At 39.9% G+C, this 21,024-nt stretch overlaps 1 protein-coding gene across 2 annotated transcripts in view; it reads left to right on the top strand.

Moving 5' to 3' along the window:
• FRMD4B (FERM domain containing 4B) overlaps positions 1–14,319 on the top strand; it is a 273,299-nt gene extending 258,980 nt beyond the window's left edge. For both annotated transcript variants that reach the window (XM_022572579.3, XM_089919549.1), the window contains 4 exons: positions 3,126–3,245; positions 4,423–5,234; positions 9,135–9,267; positions 12,808–14,319. In XM_022572579.3, the coding sequence (XP_022428287.2) occupies positions 3,126–3,245; positions 4,423–5,234; positions 9,135–9,267; positions 12,808–12,928 (1,186 nt within the window). In that variant the 3' untranslated portion in view covers positions 12,929–14,319. The remainder of the gene's footprint in view (positions 1–3,125; positions 3,246–4,422; positions 5,235–9,134; positions 9,268–12,807) is intronic.
• Positions 14,320–21,024: the final 6,705 nt, after the last annotated feature.

Genomic DNA, 21,024 nt, shown 5'->3' with positions numbered 1-21,024 from the left:
TTTTTAGTCTGTAAAGTAGATAATACAACTTCTCAAGTGTCTCAAGTAAATATTATCAGGGCAATAACAACAGGGCAATAACTTTTTAAAAGATGACAGACCAGTGGTTCCCAGGATTTGGCTGCAGGGATCAATACTAGTTTTATTTATTTTTCTTTCTACATAGGGCTCAAGATAGGATTACCAACTTTTTACTTTGCCTAATCAGAATGTTCAAACAAACAGCACTACGATTTCATGAAAAAAAAAAAATACATTTACATATCCAAAATACAGTCATCGTTGTAATAATAACAATAATATGAAGTTAACATTTATTGAGCACTTACTATGTGCCAGACACTGTTTGAAGTGTTTTAATATGTATTAATAAATTTAATCCTCACAACAATCCTGACTGTATTACTACCATCCTTACCGATTATAGATAAGTACACCAAGGACGAGAAAGCATGAATCACTTGTTGGGTTTGTCAACTAGTAAATGTCAGAATTGGGATTTGAACCTAGGTAGCCTGACTCCAAAGCCTGTGATGTGATTTTAGCCAATATTATATTGCATCTCAGGGAAGATGGAAATTAGTCTCAAAATAAAGGAAGATTATTTAGATTAAATAATTTTTCGCTTATGAAAAGAAAACCCACATTTTGTTATATTTCTGATTTGTCAAAGACCAGTGAAGACTTTCATCTCATATTGGCCCAAGTTTTTAGATTAGCATCTAAAAACTGTTGCCTTAAACAATAGAGATCCAGGTGTCTAGAGCTGTGCTGTCCAATTTAATTAAAAGTAAATAAAATTTAAAATTCGGTTCCTCAGTCCTACCAGCCACATTTCAAGTCCTAATAGGCACATGTGGCTGATGCCTGATATTGAGTAGCACAGATATAGCACATTTCCATAATTGAAGGAAGTCCTATCAGATAACGCTGGACAAGTGTGTTTATTATATTAGGGAAAACAAAGCTATTTCAGCAAGAGGAATTATAACTGGGAAAATCATTATCTTAAAAATTATTATGCCTTCATCCCCAAGAGCTTAAGATGGGTTTGCCCTTTGATCCAGCAATTTCGCTTTTAGGAATTTTTCCTCTTGAATAAACTACAGGATGCTTATCACAGCATTGTTTATACTAGTAACAAATGAAAACAGCCCAAATGCTCAACTAGTGGATTGTTTAATTATGGTCAGTCTTTACACCGGAATACTATAAACTCATTAAAATAACAGTGTAGGTGAATATTAAGTGACATAAAATGTTAAATCAAATTTTTTAAGTGGGTTTTGAAAGAGAATACACAGTAAGATCTCATTTTTTGTTGTTAAAAGTATAAATGCTTTTTTTAAATTGAAGTATAGTTGTATTACAATGTCGTGTTAGTTTCAGGCATACAGGAAAGTGATTCAGTTATACATACGTGTGTGTGTGTGTGTGTGTGTGTGTACTCTTTTTCAGATTCTTTTCCCTTATAGGTTATTACAAAATATGGGGTATAGTTTCTTGTGCTATACAGTAGGTCCTTGTTGGTTATTTATTTTATATATAATAGTGTGTGTGTGTTAATCCCAATAAAAGTATAAATGCTTATAAGTATATATGCTTAGTAAAAATATCTGAAAATGTTTAGTGTTCTGACTTATCTGAGGCACCAGATTATGGACATTTAAATGTTTATCTGTATTTTTAAACTTTTTTGCAATGAACTTGACATGCTTTTATAACAAGTGAGGTATAATCAAAGTCATTTTTAATTAAAAAATTAACTTCAAATTGTGTTCTCACTGTGCTAGAAAGTGGACAAAGTGATTTAAGGATGCTGTGAATGACAGTCCACTACCCAAATTCATGCTGCAGAGCTAAGCATGGGGTTAGATTTTTGATTTTTGAATACTGGAACAGAAATCAAAAAGCAGTAATATTTTGTGACATAAAAATTGTATGAAATTTTAATTTACGTGTCCATGGTCAAATTTGATTGGCACGCAGTCACCTCCATTCACATACATATTGTCTACACTGGTCTCTTACTTCAAGGGCAGAGATCATCTGGCCCACAAAGCCAAAAATATTTGCTGTGAGGCTCTTTACAGAGAAAGGATTTCCTGCTCTCGTTGCTTCCAATCTATTTTATTCAATACACCCTTTTTTAAAAGTCTTTTAGTTTTTTCCTCCATATTTATGACTCAGAGTCACATCACTTGTGCTTCCCCTAAGACTCATCTATGATGCACCAGGATACTAAGCCACAAAGACAGTTTTCCCAATTATCTCTTTATGTTCCCATTCCTTCAGTTTCCAGTAAGTTTCCTTCCTTTTTTTCTTTTAATTGAAGTATAGTTGATTTACAATGTTGTGTTAGTTTCACGTTTACAGCAAAGTGATTCAGTTATACCTAGATGTAATTTTTTCAGATTCTGTTCCCTTATAGGTTATTACAAAATATTGAGTGTAGGGCTTCCCTGGTGGCGCAGTGGTTGAGAGTCCGCCTGCCGATGCAGGGGACACGGGTTCGTGCCCTGGTCCGGGAGGATCCCACATGCCGCAGAGCGGCTGGGTCCGGGAACCATGGCCGTTGAGCCTGCGCGTCTGGAGCCTGTGCTCCACAACGGGAGAGGCCACAACAGTGAGAGGCCCACATACTGCAAAAAATATATATATATTGAGTATAGTTCCCTGTGCTATACAGTAGGTTCTTGTTGGTTATCTATCTTATTTTTAATTCTATTTTATTATTATTTTTTTGAATGTTATTTTATTTATCTTTTTATACAGCAGGCTCTTTTTATTTTGTTTTATATTGGAGAAATTTGATTTACAATGTTGTATTAGTTTCAGGTGTACAGCAAAGTGATTCAGTTATACATATACATATATCTCTTGTTTTTCAGATGCTTTTCCCCTATAGGTTATTACAGAATATTGGGTAGAGTTCCCTGTGCTCGACAGTAGGTCCTTGTTGATGATCTATTTTATATATAGTCATGTGTATTGTTAATCCCAAGCTTCTAATTTATCCCTCCCCGCTCCAGTAAGTTTCTAATCAGCTTATAACAAGTTTGCCAGAAATGTTAGGCGGCTCCTCATTTCCTGAATTCTTTTTTTTTTTTTTTTTACCGTCACAGAGAAATGCTGTCGACGCACAGCAGTCCTTACAAAACTTTGGAGAGGCGGCCCCAGGGAGGGCGAAGCGTGCCCACCACACCTGTTCTCACCCGGAACGCTTACAGCAGCAGCCACTTGCAGTAAGAGGGCTTCATTCCAATCGCTTTCTCTCTGTTGACTTTTGCTTTAAGGTTTTGTTTTACTTCACTGTGGTTTGTTTGTTTTTTAATTTGGCTGCGTTGGGTCTTCATTGCTGCGCCCGGTTTTTCTCTAGTTACAGCGAGCAGGGGCTACCCTTCGTTGCGGTGCGCGGGCTTCTCATTGCGGTGGCTTCTCTTGTTGCGGAGCACGGGCTCTAGGCGCGCGGGCTCAGTAGTTGTGGCTCGCGGGCTCTAGAGCGCAGGCCCAGTAGTTGTGGCGCACGGGCTTAGTTGCTCCACGGCATGTGGGATCTTCCTGGACCAGGGCTCGAACCCGTGTGTCCTGCATTGGCAGGCGGATTCTTAACCACTGTGCCACCAGGGAAGTCCCTTCACTGTGTTTTTAATCACTTTCTGCAGTGGGACTTTATTTTATGGCTCTACACTTTCTCTGCACTTAACAGATCAAATATGTGAGCCAAGAAAATGTGCTTGAAAATGTACATGGTTTGGGTAGATACTGGATTTTTTTGTGCCTTAATTTTTCCAACTGGACATTACCATTTGTTATTCAATGGTGAGGATGAAGATAACGACAGTAGCAACATTTTGAAGTGTTTACTGAAGGCCGTGCTATTTTATATGCACTATATTAATTAGTCCCCGCAACAAGTCTGACTGGAGTTACTAGATACTGTTTTTTTCCTCATTTTACAGAGGAGGGAGGGAGATTAGTTAAATATCTTGTCCACATTCATACGGCTGGGAAATGATGGAGCCGTAACTCAACCCAGATGCCTCCAATGTCAAAGCCAGACTCTGTTCCCCAACAAATGCTGCGTTCACCCTAGTCTATGTATCCTGCTATCCTGTTGGAAGAAAGAACCCTCCAAAGACATGTGGGATTTTTCTTAGGCTTTGATGTAGGTTATACAGCATCAGTTTATCTTCCCTATTGTCAAGGAAGGATGTGGATTGCCCAATTGACAGAATTGATTTCTTTTCTCATTTTGACCATGTGAACCCAGTGGTTTCTGTTGTGTGTTCAGCTTTGGAAACCTTAAAAATCCTAGTGCAGTTCAGGAGCTATTAAATCGTTCGACGTGGTGTCCTTTTCCCTTCCCTTGGTCCTCCTTTCCCTGTTTGTCTTTTACAAGTTTGCTTCCTCCTCTTTCAGACCCGAATCTTCATCTCAGCACTGCCGCCAGCGGAGTGGAAGCCTTGAGTCCCAGTCTCATCTGCTCTCTGAGATGGACCACGATAAGCCATTTCTCTCCCTCTCCAAATCCCAAAGAAGCAGCAGCACAGAAATCCTGGATGACGGGTCTTCCTATACCAGCCAGTCGAGCACAGAGTATTACTGCGTGACACCCGTGGCTGGCCCCTGTTACACCACCCAAACTCTGGACACTCGCTCCAGGGGTCGGAGAAGGTCCAAGAAACAGAACGTTTCCACTTCAAATTCAGGAAGCATGCCCAACCTAGCACAAAAGGATAGTCTGAAGAATGGCGTCTACTCAAAGAGTCAGGAGCAGCCTTCTTCCAGTTACTACACTGCCGGGTACACGCCATATGCAGAGTGTGATCTGTATTACAGTGGTGGCTACGTCTACGAGAACGACACTGAAGGACAGTACAGTGTCAATCCTTCCTACCGGTCCTCCGCCCACTATGGATATGACCACCCAAGGGACTACAGCAGGTCGTTTCATGAAGACGAGGTCGACCAGGTGCCCCATAACCCGTATGCAACTCTCCGGCTGCCGAGGAAGGCTGCTGCCAAGTCAGAGCACATCACCAAAAACATCCACAAGGCCTTAGTGGCAGAGCACCTGCGTGGCTGGTACCAGCGGGCCTCTGGGCAAAAGGAGCAGGGCCACAGCACACAGACTAGCTTTGATTCGGACAGGGGATCGCAGAGAAGCCTGGGCTTTGCCGGGCTGCAGGTACCCTGTTCTCCAAGCAGCCGAGCGTCTTCCTACTCTTCAGGTAAGAATACTGCGTAGGCACTTGATATCCAGATTTCATTTACCTCATGTTCCTCACCTATGCCAAACCAACTCCCCTCAAGGGTCACGAGACCAGGACCCAAGGTCAGGAGAGTGGTAGCCATTGGGTAGAGCCACAGATTCAAGTCCAGCAAACATTTATTGAGCACTTACTCTCTGTGCTGCCCTGGGTTAGGGGCTTTCATATATTTTTATCTTTTCTAGGTCTTCCATTGACAGTCACATCTCTTTAAAGTGTTCCGGGCTTTGGGATGAACAGATACACGCTACTATATAGAAAAGAGATACCCAACAAGGACCTACTGTATAGCACAGGGAACTATACTCAATATTTTGTAATAAACCTATAAGGGAAAAGAATCTGAAAATGGGGCTTCGCTGGTGGCGCCGTGGTTGAGAGTCCGCCTGCCAATGCAGGGAACACGGGTTCGTGCCCCGGTCCGGGAGGATCCCACATGCTGCAGAGCGGCTGGGCCCATGAGCCATGGCCGCTGAGCCTGCGCGTCCGGAGCCTGTGCTCTGCAACGGGAGAGGCCACAGCAGTGAGAGGCCCGCGTACTGCAAAAAAAAAGAATCTGAAAATGGACATTTTATATATATATATATATATATATATATATATATACACACAGACATACCTATATATATATATATATATGTATATGTAAACTGAATCACTGTGCTGTACACCTGAAACTAACAGAACATTGTAAATCAACTATACTTCAATATTATACATCTTTCCCTGTTCACGACTAGGAATTGGATTATCTAAAGGCTGTTCGTTCCAAATGCTCAGGTCTCTGTGTAAGGCTTCTAATGAGGCTGATAGGAGGTGGCATTTACTAACCACTGTTCCTGGCAGTGTTCTAAGTACTTTGCAGGTCTTAATTCAGTAATCATATGTATTCCACTTTATGCTTGATTTAAGGGACTTTCAAAGATAATTTGGATTAGAGGTGTTCTCTTCACGTGTTGACTTTGGTCCCTAACTCCACTACTGTTCCTGGAGGATTTACTGTGTACCTCCAGCTGTGCTAGGCATACTTTAAGGAGAGAAATGGGGGCCTAAATGGAGAGTCTGCCCAGGGTTTCATTTATTCAGCAAACAAGCAGGCATAGATACTGAGCATCCAGTTTCAAGCCAGTTCCTGGCCTGGATGAATTCACAGTCTACTTAGCAGCCAGAGGAATATATGAAAATTAAGCAATATTAAAGCTCTAAGAAACGGTTGAATTCTCAAACCACATGAAAAACCGAGGTCATGAGTCTTGCCCCCTCTTTCAAGCATGACACCTTAGTGAGACATAGCTCAGGGATCCCTGAATCATTGTGTGATCTTCGGTGAAAAGTATTCCTTTAAAAGTTTCCTAATGTTGTTGACAAGACGCATCTCCATGGAGATTTCCATTTGGGTTCTAGTGTTCTTGTATTTGTCCAGGACTTTGGACTTCTGCTTGGACTTTCCCATTTATTACCACATCTAACATATGAAAAGCCTCCTGTAGTTATTTCTTATCTGTGGCTCTGATTAGAGAATGCCTTTCTTCCCCCTCAAGTTCTGGGTGTTGCATGAGAAACTTGCAGAAACCAAAGGAAGAGGGCTGGGGTGCATGTGGATGGTCATCAGGGCACAGCACTGGGGTGATGCCTCTTTAAACAGTGAGGCCAGGGAGAAGAGGTGTAACTCAGAAACTTCAACATTCCTGGCCGGTGGCTCAGGACTGGGGCAAAGGTGAGAATGGAGATAACACTTCCTGGACCCAGTGTGAGAGTGTGAACCTTGCTGATACCAGCAGGATTTGGCCCCATAGGCCAAAAGGCATCACATTTTAAGGAATAAGACGGATGGAATCAGTGCTCCCAGAATTCCCTTTTGGAATTTTCCTCATTCCTGTCTACAGTTTATAGCTACAGAAATGTTTTATATCAGGCACGCATCATTCTCATAGAGAGATAAGTTTCCGATTATTTGCCGATTAGTCAGGGGTTTTGTAATCTCTTCCAGCCACCTAAAGGCTCTCTGGGTGACTCAGTTTTAGTAGTAAGGACAGTCACCATTTATTGGCAACTGAACCCTGTGCCACCCGACCTGCTCAGCGCTTTCTGTGTACTCTCCCACTTAATGTATGCAGCAGTTCTACGTAATGAGTGCTGTTGTTATGTGTATTATTATTATTCTACTCTCGCAGCTGAGGCAGTTCTGACTCAGAGCGTTTAAATGACCCTGCCCGAGCTCCCAAGCTAGTTAAGTGGCAGAGTAGGAATTCGGTCACAGCTCAGACATCCTAACCACCACGCCTCTGAGTTATGAAACCTTCCTGGAAGCTTAAAGTGGGAATGTTACATCTTTGAGTCAAAGCCTTGTGGCATGCAGGACCACAGATGAGTTTTGAAATGTGTTTGTCTCACACTGTCACATGTGCTTTGTGGGTGTGAGAGAGAAGAGGAAGAGGTTGGCCTCCAGGAGCAGGAAATGGAAAGAGCTGGAAGAGGCTCCAGGAACAGTGTGGGGTTTTTGAGTCGTGGATGACTGGCCTGGCATTATGCAGCCCAGGCATGGGGCAGGACTGGTTTTAGAGACAGGACAGCAAACGCCCAGCGATGAGGCATTCACTGGGTTTTGCTCCCAAATGATGCCCTTGTCTATTTATTTTTTTAACCATTAAAAAAAAATTTTTTTTAATTGAAGTATAATTGATTTACAATGTTGTGTTAGTTTCAGGTATAAAGCAAAGTGATTCAGTTATACATGCCTATATGTATTTACGTTTACATGTATATGTGTGTATCTATATATTCAGATGCTTTTCCCATAGATGTTATTACAAAACATTGAGTAGAGTTCCCTGTGCTGTACAGTAGGTCCTTGTTGTTTATCTATTTTATATACAGTAGTGTGTATCTGTTACTCCGAAATCCCTAATTTATCCTCCGCACACCTTTCCCCTTGGTAACCAGGTTTGTTTTCAAAGTCTGTGAGTCTGTTTCTGTTTTGTAAGTAAGTTCATTTGTATCACTTTTTAGATTCCACATAGAAGTGATATCATATGATATTTGTCTTTCTCTGTCTGACTGACTTCACTTAATACGATAATCTCTAGGTCCATCCATGTTGCTGCAAATGGCATTATTTCATTCCTTTTTGTGTATACCCTTGTCTTGTTACAGATTAGTCCCGCAGAAGAACTAAATCTCTTCTTCCTGAAATCTTTCCTATACTAGTTTCCCTCCCTACCCCACCCCCAAAACTTCTTTTTAAAAGGCAAAAATGTGCCTTGACGCTGTTAGTGACCCAATATTGCCTTTGGCTGGGGAACAGGCAAGTCTCAACAAGTCAACGTATGGAATGCTTTTCCTCTAAAGGTCTCCAAAAACTCAAACTTGTCATCTTACCTTTACAATTGAGCCTATGAAGCTATCCAGCCACCATAGCCTGACTGGGACACTGGGAAGATTCTTTCAATATATGAGATTTTTTTTTTCTGGCTTGTCTTTTGGGTTATTTTTTTATAGTATGTCTTTCAATTAACTTTATTCACATTTATAACAATAATGTTATCATTTATTGCTAGGCACAGTGCTAAATATTTGCACAAATTAGGTTATTTAATCCTGGTATCATCCCTATACAGAATATATTTATATTATTATCTCCACTTTACAGACAAAGAAACTAAGGCTTAAAGAGCATAAGCTATTTGCCCAATGTCACACGGCCAGTAAGTAACCAAACTGGAATAGGAGCTCTGTTGGTTCCCAACACTGGCTTGTAAGCTCTACTCTGCACACAGCTGATTAATGTACATCTAAGTGGCCTAAACAATTCTCACTTTGAATAGTCCCACTAAATTTGTCTTTTTTCATTTTTATTCCTAGTGTCTTCTACAAATGCTTCCGGGAACTGGAGGACCCAGCTAACTATAGGGCTATCTGAATACGAGATCCCGGCACATTCTTCCTACACCAGCTGCTATGGCAACGTCTATAATCCTTTGCCCTCTCCAGGCAGGTGAGAAAGGCATGCTTAAAACGTTCAGTACCCTGTTCCTGGTCTGAAGAATTCAGGAATCCAGTTTTATTTTATGAACGCTAAGTAATCTAGCTCAAGGGTTGGCAAATTATAGTCTAAAACCGGCTGCCACCTATGTTTATAAATAAATTTTTATTGGAAAACAGCCATGCTCATTCATTTACATGTTACCTATGGCTGTTTTTGTACTATGAGGGCAGAGCGGAGTAGTTGCAGCAGAGATCTTATGGCCAACGAAGCCAAAAATATCTGGCCCTTTAAGAAAAAGCTCGCTGGTGCTCAATCTAGCTCATTCAAATCTGACCCTCTTCTAGAGTCCTGTACATTAAATTTTGTGTCTGAAGGGTTCTTTTTAATTGCTATACTTGAAACTATCGATATACCCAGTTAAGACTTTTCTGGAACCTTGCAGGAAAAATATCCCAGAAAAAGCTGTTCATACCAAGATTCCTCATAGACAGTTGGTGGGCTTGATTTCAAACATTTGCTGCCTTTTTGTGTCTAACCTTATGTTCATTAAGAAGCAACAGACGCAGCCAGCTGTCCTGTGTGTCTGTCATAGTAGTTCTTTGTAAACATTTAGAGGAAATAGACAAGGTCACTTTGTTAAGATGTGATTATTAAAAAGATTGCAAACTCTGGTTTTTCAATTCTTTGCATACATGGGAGGAGTTAAACTTGAAGCGGTCATTTTTCTCCATCACCTTCTCACAGAATATAATCTGTACCCCTGGTGCCAAGAAGTAAAGCATTTTCTGTTTCTTTTTGTTTTTGTTTAAGAAAATTTAATCTTGCTTTCTTTAAGTCAGATTGCGTCAGGCATAGAAGGCTTATTACATAGACAATAACTTTTAAAGGTGAATACTGGTGAATTTGAGGTTAGTTTCTTACTAAAGCACTCAGTGTTTTAAGCAAATGGGAGATAATTCAACCCCAAAAGCTTGTTTTTCTTTTCCATATTTAGCAAAAGTTTTTCTTGGCTTGAAATATTAGGCCAATTGTCTCAACTCAACAAAGGGCATGCTCAAAATAGAATTTTAATGAAAATATACTTCAGAGGACGTCAGATAGCTTGGACTTCTGTAAATAATGCTTGCAAATGAGTTAAGAGCAGGAAGACTTTGGCCCAAAATTTGAGCTGAACTCTTTCAATTCAGTTCTCATCATTTTGTATAATACATTTGCAAATAATTTTCCTGTTTGTATACTTTCACTTTTGTTTTTGTTGACTGAGTTAGAAATGATATAAAACAAACCATTCAGGGCATAAGGCAGTTCTAATATCTTTAACACCACTTTCATAGGACTCAGGAAGTGTTAAACATTTTTAGAGACAATCTGTTTTTACAAAGTCTGTCCATCTATTACAGCCAGGCCAACATGGCTTGATAGCAGAGTCAGAAGGGGCATGATATACAGGAAATTAAAAACTATTTAAAGACCCTTATTGTGTATGTGTAGGTGTGCACATATGAGCTCATTGTAGAAAATGTGTTCCCATTTTTTTTTTACAAAACTCTTTAAACCTTATTTTATGCAAACAATATGATATTCCACTCAATAAATATGCCGTACTTTATTAACAGTTCCACATAGTTTGATTTTAAATGGCTTTTAAATTTTCTTTCTTTTTTTATTGTAAAGAAAATACAATACTTTGTGCAAAATATTTGTCTGAATTCTAGATTATTTCCTTAGGACACATTCCAATAAGTTGGTTTAATGGATTAAATTGAAAAGCATATTTTTGAAGCTCCTGCTTACTAGAAAGATTTGCCAACATACCCTCCTGTCCCAGAGAATTATGGGAATGCTTATTTCTACCCATTTGTCCGTTTAGGATTTTATTTTTATCATGTACAGTCTGATCAATTTAACTTGACCTATTAATAAGGCAAGTATAACAATCCTCCATAAAGCTTTAGAAATTTGTTCTAAAACTGCATGTTATTTTTTATGAAAATGTAATTATTAAGAGAAAAATTAGGTTTCAAGATAAAGATAAAAAACTTTAGATCTGCCCTTAAATTGAAGATTTGAAATGCTTAGCCATAGATTAATATGTTTTTAAAAATGAAGTGCATGTTATTTAGAGATTCTTACCTCGGAGTGTCCAGGTCTTAATATTATAGAAAGCTACAAATTTATACCAATAAAATTTTTTTCCTTGTATGATGTAGTATAACTGTTAGCAGCATAAACTTTCTAAAATTAGAAATGTTGAAGTCTCTTCTGCTACCTCGTATGTAATATAGTCAAATTCCTGGCTCTGCTGCTGCAAACTGTGTTTTCAAATAACTTTTTTTCTTTCACTTCCTGTTTTCCATTTCCTATCCTCTTCCTTATTGAACACTCCCTATTACTAGGCAGAACCAAGGGCTTCTGTCTCGGAGAATGGTTGTGTCTCCAGAAATGAGATCAGTTTTCAATTCTCTTTTAAGTGTAGCCAGCTGTAGTAAGTACAGTCCCTCAAATCGGTGTGTTGCTTCTTGCATAGCAGCAGCTTTGCTTGTTCTGACTGATGTGTGACGTTACAGAAATCTGCTTTTGTTTTTATATTAGAAAAAAAACACTAAATATCTGGTTTTGCGTAGTGTTTATTTCCAAAGCTCTTTTCCGAAGGACTTTTTATTCACCTGTACTAAAAGGCATTGAAGTTTAAAATAAAAAGAAAGCTACTAACTATCTAACCTATTCTAACCTACTATTACAGGAATGAGGTTTTGCTTATTGGAATGGTCTGTATAATAGGATGCCTTCTTTTGGACGTACTTTCCAAATGGGCCTGTGATTGTTTTATGTGATGCTGTTTCCAATTTACGCTTGACCCATACACCCTAAGGATGTAAAATATGTCCCAAGGTACCCTCACCTCCCTTTAAGTATATTCCTTTGTTTCAAAGAAAAACATCTAGTATATTTCCCTTAATTTGAAGACTGCTTAAAGTCTAGCTGTCAAAAATACTTCAAAAGTCAAAAATACAACTCTCACACAAACCTAAAATGAGCATATGTCGAAGATTTATTTAACTCATTCATGAGAGAACTAACAGAATGCTAAAGCTGGTTCCCAGATAATTCAAGAGACTGAATCCCACACACTGAAAGGGAGAGTACTGAGATGAGACTACTCAGTTCAATACAAAACCAGTTAATATCCTACAGGGCAATAAAACTATGACCGTAATCTTTCTACTAGACAGAAGTTCTTTGTGTTTCTTCCAAACAAAAACCCCCAAGTTAACATGTAACTTAACACAGTCTGGGTCCTCATCCATGGTAAATGTAACTTAGACAAAAGTCTATCTCTCAGGAGAAGTAAATACTCCTTGCGTGGGCCTGTTAGACCATGTTCCAGTATGACCTTGAAAAAACACACAGCCATCCCTTGCCTTTATTTCCAAGTTTTGGATACTTTTCTTAACAGTGTTTTCTACTAACTTCTTTGAGTGTAGTAATCTTTGTACCCTGGGAACAAAAATGACAACAAGTTGTAACTTTTCTGGTTTCCTTTCATAGACCATACACAGAGACCGGTCAACTGGACAGTACAGAGGGAAACCTGCTGGAAGACAGCCTGGAGAATAGTGAGCAGAGGCTCTTTTGGCACGAAGACTCAAAGCCTGGAACATTAGTCTGAACTGCAGTTGAGCCTCTTGACCGAGCACTGCATTCTCACACTAGTGTGCCTTGCAAAATGTGTTCGTCTTCCCAGAAGGCTGTTGGCTATAGAAACCTAAAGGCATCCAAGGTGGAAGAGAGGGCTCCCGTGACCCCGGAAGTGAATCACACACTAAGCCGCACAAAACCCCTGAACAACAACCCACCTTTCCAAGTCTAGGTGCTAACCTAACAGCAAGGTCAAGACCACATGTGAACCATTGCCAAGGAGGACTCAGCCTTTACCAAGAGCAAGCACTTTTTAAGAGAACGAAAGTTGTTGAAGGCAGACCTCAAAACTGTGAAAAGTGCGTTCAGGGTCTCCAACAGGAAAGAAGGACAGGGGAAATTTCAGAGCACAATTCAGAATGATGAGAGAAGGGAAGCCAGAAGCTCATCACTGCTCACCATCGGAAAGTTTGAATTCGTGAGCTGGTGAAGAATTACATACTATGTCTACCCGGACATGAACAATTTAGACAGTATTAGAAAATTACTTGAAGAGAAGCTGGATTTTTCATGAATTCCTGAATGAGTGTAAATGTTTTTAGGCTATTATCAAGAGTGATGGTTTTCATAAGCACCATAAAATGGGTTCTGGAAAGACTTATGGCTGTAGCATCCTGTAATATAACTTCATGGTAGCAGATTGGGGAAAAATGAAGCAGCCCACCGCGTAACTGACAAACTCTGCTTGGAGAATTTTCTAAGGTACACTATCATTGAGTTCCTTTTTTCTTTCTACTCCAGTGGCATGATGAGCTATTGTTCAGGCTGGTAACTCTCCAACACAGCTGTCATTGCAATGGCAGACTTGATATGGAAAGTTTTTATAGCCAAGAGTTTGAAAAAGTATTTTAAGGTGATACAGCAAGAACCCAACACAATATAAAGAAAAAAACCCACGAATACCACATCATTTTAGATGAATTGCGTGCCTTAAAATTGTGAACATTTGAAGAGTAAGCATATTGTCTGGATTCCCCAGGTAGTTCTAAGTCACCAAGTGACAAAAGCAAAATTAGTCATTAAAAACAAAAACGAAAACCTTCCAAGCTGCCGTAAATTTAATTATGAGGCTAAAACTACCTCATACTTTCCTTGGAAGAAATAATTCGCTATGGTTTATCGTTGGATGTTTTGGGTTGGTTTTTTTTTTTTTTTAACAAATATTTCCATATTCTAAATGGATCTTTTTTTTTTCATCTTTACTCTGCTTCAGAATTCCATAAAAGGTGCTCCTTCCCCCTCTTTTATACAGTTTTCTTGTTCATATTGTGAATAGAGAAGTTTCTGAACAACTTTTGGGGAACATTTTCTATCTATATTCCAAAGCATGTAATATATACATAAAGTTGATTTGTTAAACTGGTCCTTAGTCATTTGTATCATTGAAAATGAAGTTTGGGGGAAAATAATTTGGAAAACAAAAAGACATGCAAAAAAATAACTTATTCCTTTTTGCATATTTGTATAGCCTTCTAGAAACAGATATACCCTTTTGCATATTCTTTTACTGTTCTGACTTTTTTAGACCTATTATTTTTTTTACATAGGTCAATAAATGAAAGGTGTGCTACTGAAAATGTTTATGTATCCTTCCTTCCATTTATGTCCAAGGTTCATACAAACCAGCTGAAGGTACTCTACTTCAAGTAATCAGGTTGGACAAGATTGTAGATTTTTAGTTATGGTATTGCCGTATTTTATTGATTCCAAGATGCCCACTTTTTCATACTTACATCCCTGAAATCAGGGTGCATCTTTTGATTGCTGGCGTGTTATAGTTGAATTGGCAGTGTTTTCGGTTTTTTTTTCTTAGTGAGACATAACGTAACGCTGTGTCTTAGAATTGGTGAAATACGGTAGTTTATTACCTCATGGAGGATAACCAATGTAGGCTTCCTAATCTTACTAATGTTGTTTATTTGTAACAAGTCATTCATTCTAGTTTTTCAGACTGGCAAACAGGTCTTTTAAATTCAAGAATATATTTCATCTGACATCTTTTAATCCCGGACAACGGGGAGAGGGGAGTGGGAAGTGAAATATAGGGAGATTAGTATTTCTGTGCAAGTACCTTACATGAAAATAACCTTTTCCTGTTCAAGAAATGGTATGCTCAGAATTGCAGGTGTACCTTGAAAAAACAGACAAAACTTGGCTCCCAAATGGAAAAAGAAGGTATAGAAACAGAAGCACAGTGAGGCTGCTAAATGATTTTCCCCTCACCTTTTTTGGAAAACATTTCTCAACCACATTATTGATATGCTTATTAATAACTATAAAGTGACAGAGATAAAATTTTTAACATGTCAAATTGATGTTTTTATTACAAAATATCATATACTCATTTTAATTTTTTATTACAAAATATCATATACTCATTTTAATTTCAAACATGAAGAAAATATACAACATAAAAACATAGTTGTGCCCTATAAGCCTAACATTACCAGATAAATTGTTAATTTATTGTATAACAGTTCAGATTTTTTTCTATGCCTATAGTAATTTTTTAAAAAACAGCATCATATTACAAGTACAGTTTTACAACTTATTTTCTCACCAAAACCTCTTGGGCCTCACCCTTTGTCAGTGTATATTTATCTACCTCATAAAGATGTATGTTTTACAAGGTGGATTGAAAAAATTGCCTCACCTTCCTGGATGTTTTTTTTTTTTCTATATTTGAGAAAATTATTCAAGATTCTTCCTTGTATTCATAAAAGCTTAATGTTAAGCACTAAAGATTCCAGAATTGTTTTGAATTATTAGTTTAAAGACTGTTCTTAGGAACAAAGCTTCAAACGCCAGTCTTTAAGAGCTTTCAGAATTAGAATAACGACTTTCTTTGGTAGTGTAGAAAAGTTTTGATGTTTTTTCTAAACTATCAGTGGAGAAAATCCTGTTTTTAAAAATTTCAGTCATTGTGGGCCTATATTCTGTAAAGTGAAATAAAGTGAATTACTAAGGGAAAAAAATTAAGAAAATATCTATTACTAGAGAGATGAAATAAGAGATACAAAAGTATACATTCGTATTTATTATTAGATTCATCAGACATAAAACTACTCTGTCAAGTTTCAATCCAAGTTTTTAAACACTGACTTAAAATTTCTGTTCTTAGCTTGTCCCAAGTTCTAGTAACAGAGTTTCTAGATTACCCCTTGAGTAACACTGATCTGGAGTTCTATCAAAGGAAGTCCTACCTCCACACTTACTAATAAGGCAAGTCGGGCTTCCCTGGTGGTGCCGTGGTTAAGAATCCACCTACCAATGTGGGGGACACGGGTTCGAGCCCTGGTCCGGGAAGATCCCACATGCCGAGGAGCAGCTAAGACCATGTGCCACAACTGCTGAGCCTGTGCTCTAGAACCCACGAGCCACAACTACTGAGCCCGTGCGCCACAACTACGGAAGCCCACGCACCTAGAGCCCGCTCTCCACAACAAGAGAAGCCACCGCAATGAGAAGGCTGCACACCGCAACAAAGGGTAGCCTCTGCTCCACGCAGCTAGAGAAAGCCGGCATGCAGCAACGAAGACCCTACGCAGCCAAGAATAAATAAAATAAAATTAATTAATTTAAAAAAATAAGGCAATTCATTCATAGTGCTCTATGATCTCACAAAATGCAGTCCATTTCCAGAGAGAAAAGTCTTTTAACACATATATGGAGTCCGGAAGATGATGCAAAACTTAACTCACCTTTCAGCACAAAGTTTATTGGGCCCTTCATCCCCCATGTTTCTAGCTCCATTCCTATGCCCTCCTCTGGATTTCCATAGGTCTTTTCTACTCCTCTGCCTCCCCTTCCTTGTGCCACATGGAGCAGGAAAAAGAAAGGTATGTCCCTCTGCAAAAATATATTTGCTCATGTCATCCTCACAACAGCCCAGTGAGGTACATAGTGCTATTATATCTCCATTTTACAGAATCTGAGAATTAGAAAACACAAGTAATTTGCCAAGTCCTGTAGCTATTGAGAGAAAAGCAGGAAATAGATCCTGACTTGTCACACTGCAACTTATAAACTGCTACCACCTTGTTGTTCCATGAACAGTGTCTCCACAGTAAGGGGAGCAAACAGGATTTTAAAAAAATACGTTAATGAAAATTGAGTGGATATATGCTAAGCTCAGATTCCCTTGTTCATTACTTATTAAAGATAATGGGCCCGGTTTTCTTTCATTTACCTGTGGCAGAAAGGCAGAGAAGCAGGCTTCAGTCCAAACACAGGTCAAGATAACCCTTATTTAGGGTACTACGTAGTCTTACATGGTTGCCCACGAGGTTCCATTATTTATTGCTCTATGAGCTCATCAGTAGACCAAGTACATTTCTTAAATTGTTTTCTAGTCAATGAAATGTCCCATGCCAGCGAACAGACTTGTTACCACCACAGATAATGATAATGAACTAAATATTAGGAGCACTGAAAATATCTATTGATCCTTCCCCATTTCTGATTGCTCGGGGCAGTATGATGACATGAAGTTTATATGCTATTCCACCCATGCCCTGAGGACTCCTGTCAGGATTCAGCTCTATGAGATGTCTGTGCTTGTGGCCTAAGCTCTTTGATTCTCTTTGGAAAGAGTAAATCTGAGATTACTCTTCAGAGTAATCTCTAAAGAGTAATACTCTTTAGAGTAATCTCTAAAGAGTAATACTCTTTAGAGTAATACTCTGTTAGAACCTGAGCCCAGTTCCAGAATGTCCTTAGTACACTTCCATCCTCTTCTACCTTTCGTGATTCATTGAACGAGTCTTATCTTCCCTGCAAAAGAAAATAGGAAATATGCATGAGCTCTGTGATGATGATACTTACCTGAGTGCTGTTCTTAACACTAACATACATACAAACAAATTCTCGCCATTTCCTTTTGCTTTCGGATACCAGCAGCCTTGACAAGGACCGTATCCTGGGACCTGGGAGGGGATGAGAGTCGACCTAACTTATGAGTTTCCGATAATGACCTTTTCTTGAATACTTATAATATTCATGAAGTGCCCAAGGCTTAAAAGTTTTGTGATTTCCAACTGAGGCATTTGGAAATGTGTTGCTGTGTTTTGGAATCTCCTAATGATTTGGAAGTACTGCTGGCATTTAGAAACCAGGGACATTAAACATACTGCAAAGGCATGGGATGGTCCAACACAACAAACAGTTGTTTTATCCAACCTGCCCAAAATACCCCACTGGGAAGCCCCGGGTGACGTATCTAGGAAAAGGTGTTAAATCAACCCCTATGGGCTTGATGCTTGATGCTTGTGTGGGCTGCTTTCCGGTATTTAAAGCAGAGATTTCTCAATTTTGGAGGGAGGAAGGGGGAAGTGAAGGAGATAATTGTTTTCTGAGGGTGGGGGAGAGATTTATGTTAACTTGAAAAACCACATATCCAACAACTATTAAGACACCAACTATGTGTCAGTCGCTGCTCTAGGCAGTGAAAATACAATGTCTTCCTGAAGCTTAGAGTGCAATGAGGGAGAAACAGAAGTGAGCAACTGGAGTAACTTAAAATGATCATTAGTCCTATGGGGGCCAAGAGTGGTGAGAAGAAAGGGGACGTGGATAATACCTTAGGTTTGTGGGACACAATGGGACCTTTCTGGCAGTGATGCTGAAGCCTGACTTAGGGATTGGTAAGAAAAGATCCAGTTAAGCGAGAAGGAAAAGAAGCTCTCCTAGGGCTTAGAGAATGGCATTATGGCATTTGCCATGGCCCTAAAAGCCAGGAGAAGCTTAGCCAGTTTTAGAAACTGAAACAATAGGAGGACAGATTATTCCAGAATTAAGGAAATGTAGGTAATAAAGAAAGGTGTCATTTTTGAGCTCTCGTTATAGTTGCAACGATGGGCTAAGTGCTAAACATACATTACTTCATTTAATCCTTCAACTGTATGACAGAGGTGGTCTTATCCCAGAAGAGGATATAAAGAAGTTCCCTGGTAGTCCAGTGGTTAGGACTCTGCACTTTCACTGCCAAGGGCGTGGGTTCAATCCCCGGTCAGGGAACTAAGAATCCCGCAAGCCGCGCGGCATGGCACCTGCCCCCCCCCCCACAAAAAAAAAAGAAAAGGATATAAATAGGCTCAGGACGGTTACTGTGGCCTTGGTGGCATGACCATGCAGCAAGTAAGTTGTAAAGCTAAAATTCAAACCTACGTCTGTCTGACTCCAAATCTCATGCTATCCATTACCATGATATTATAAACAGCATTTGCTCACCAAGCACCTCCCTTCAGTGGAAACCAAAGGAAATGAAAAGGTAAGAGAAGGAGCAAACAGGAGTCAGCCTGGGGAGGAGAAAGAGGAAAGGCCAATGGGAGGGATGGAAATCAGATTGGCATGGTTAAAATAAACAGGGCAAAGAACAGTCCAGGACAGTCTGCAGTTCATGAGTTTTCAAGATGTGCAATTCAGAGACTTCTGATCAGGGTGTGGCGTGAAGATATTCCTAATGAAGGTCTAGATAACAGCCAACTGGGCAGGAATTACCTTTGCAAAAAGGGTGGCAGAAAAGAGCAAAAACATTTGAGGGATGCCCTGGAAAGTCCTGTGAATTAGACTAGCTTTGTAGCCTCCCAACCGTTGTTCTCTCCCAACACAAACACAGAACTTTTCCTGGAAAACCATTCTTTATGTTGTCCTCTCCTCAATTTCAGGAGAAAATGGTTGCATAAGGAGATCAAAGATTGGGAAGCCAGAGTGAGAAAGATCTCATCAGGGAGACTGGCAGCCCCAAACTGAGAAGGGCATTCCCAGCAGCCCTTCAATTACCACGGAAGGAGCCTTTCTGGGAGTTGCTAGTGTGTGTCTGGGCAGACATCACCATCTTCATAAAGCAGTGGTTAAATGTGTGGGCTTTAAAGTCAGGCAGATTTGGAGACAGGCCGCCAGGCTTGGAGTCAATCCCAGGCCCATGGCTCTCTGGTTGTATGAACTAGGGTAAGTTTCCTAACCTCCCTGGGCCTCAGTTTCCTCTTTAGGACACATCACACCAGGATATTTTGTATGCTGAACAAAATAACGCACTTACACAGCTGGGCACAGCATGTGATCCCCAGCAGATACTTCACAATATAAATTATTCCCTAAGAAGGTGGTAAGTGATGTTGAGCATTAAAGGAGATCTAGAAAGTTGGGGTTCTGAGGATTTGCACTGCTTTAGTTTAGCCCCTGCAATGACAACATTATTGAAACAACTCATCGTATGTCTCAGGTACTGTCGTGGGCATTTGGAATGTTTCTTTTTCTTGTTTAATCCTCACAGCAAGTTTGCAATTATTAATCCCAAACAAAAGCTCGAGGAAGTTGAGTAGTTTGACCAAGTCACATACCAAGAAAGTACCCAGACCAGGATGGCAATTAACAAATGCATTCAAGAGAAGTTTTGTAAATGATCAATTCGTGCCCCTCTGGAGTCCACCATGGAGGGAGGCTGCACCAAGTTTAACCGGAGAAATCAAACGGATTAAGGTGTTTTCCTGACCTTTCAACCAGAGCTCTCCTGCAAGGCCAGGACTCGGGCAGGGTGCGCTTACAAGAGACTGAGACTGAGCGCCTTCTGAAACTGGGTGCCCTGGCGGCCTGGCTGCTTCACCTGGGCTTGGCCCTGCAGCTGCCTTTTCATATGCATGAGAATGCAAACAAGCCAGACAGTAGGGTGGCCAGATCTAGCAAATGAAAGCGCAGGATGCCCAGTTAAATTTGTAAAATAGCTCTAATGTTAAATTTTTGTAATTTATTGGAAAAAAACAAAAGAAAAGCTGGACACAGGACATTCGGGGCATCCTGGAAAAAAATCAGTGAGAGACACCAAACAAAACCATTGTCCCATAGATACAGGACACCTGCACCTGGCAACCTTACTTGCCAGGCCTCTGTCCAAGGGCAGGTGGGACTATAAGAGACGCTTAGGAAGCTTTTGGAGATGGTGTGCTAGGGAGGTAGGTCTTACACCCTTCCCGGACTGGCAGAGGTTGGCCCTGCTCAATCCAGAGCCTTTCTTCAGATCAGAAACCTTCCAGGTTAGCCCAGTTCGGTCTGTAAACATGCACAGGATGT

This window comes from Delphinapterus leucas, chromosome 10 (assembly GCF_059928025.1).
Source record: "Delphinapterus leucas isolate spDelLeu-1000000601 "Yukka" chromosome 10, BTC_Dleu_Yukka2, whole genome shotgun sequence".
NCBI lineage: Eukaryota > Metazoa > Chordata > Mammalia > Artiodactyla > Monodontidae > Delphinapterus > Delphinapterus leucas.
Note: the sequence above shows the minus strand (reverse complement) of the source record. Positions and strands in the feature narration are given on the sequence as shown.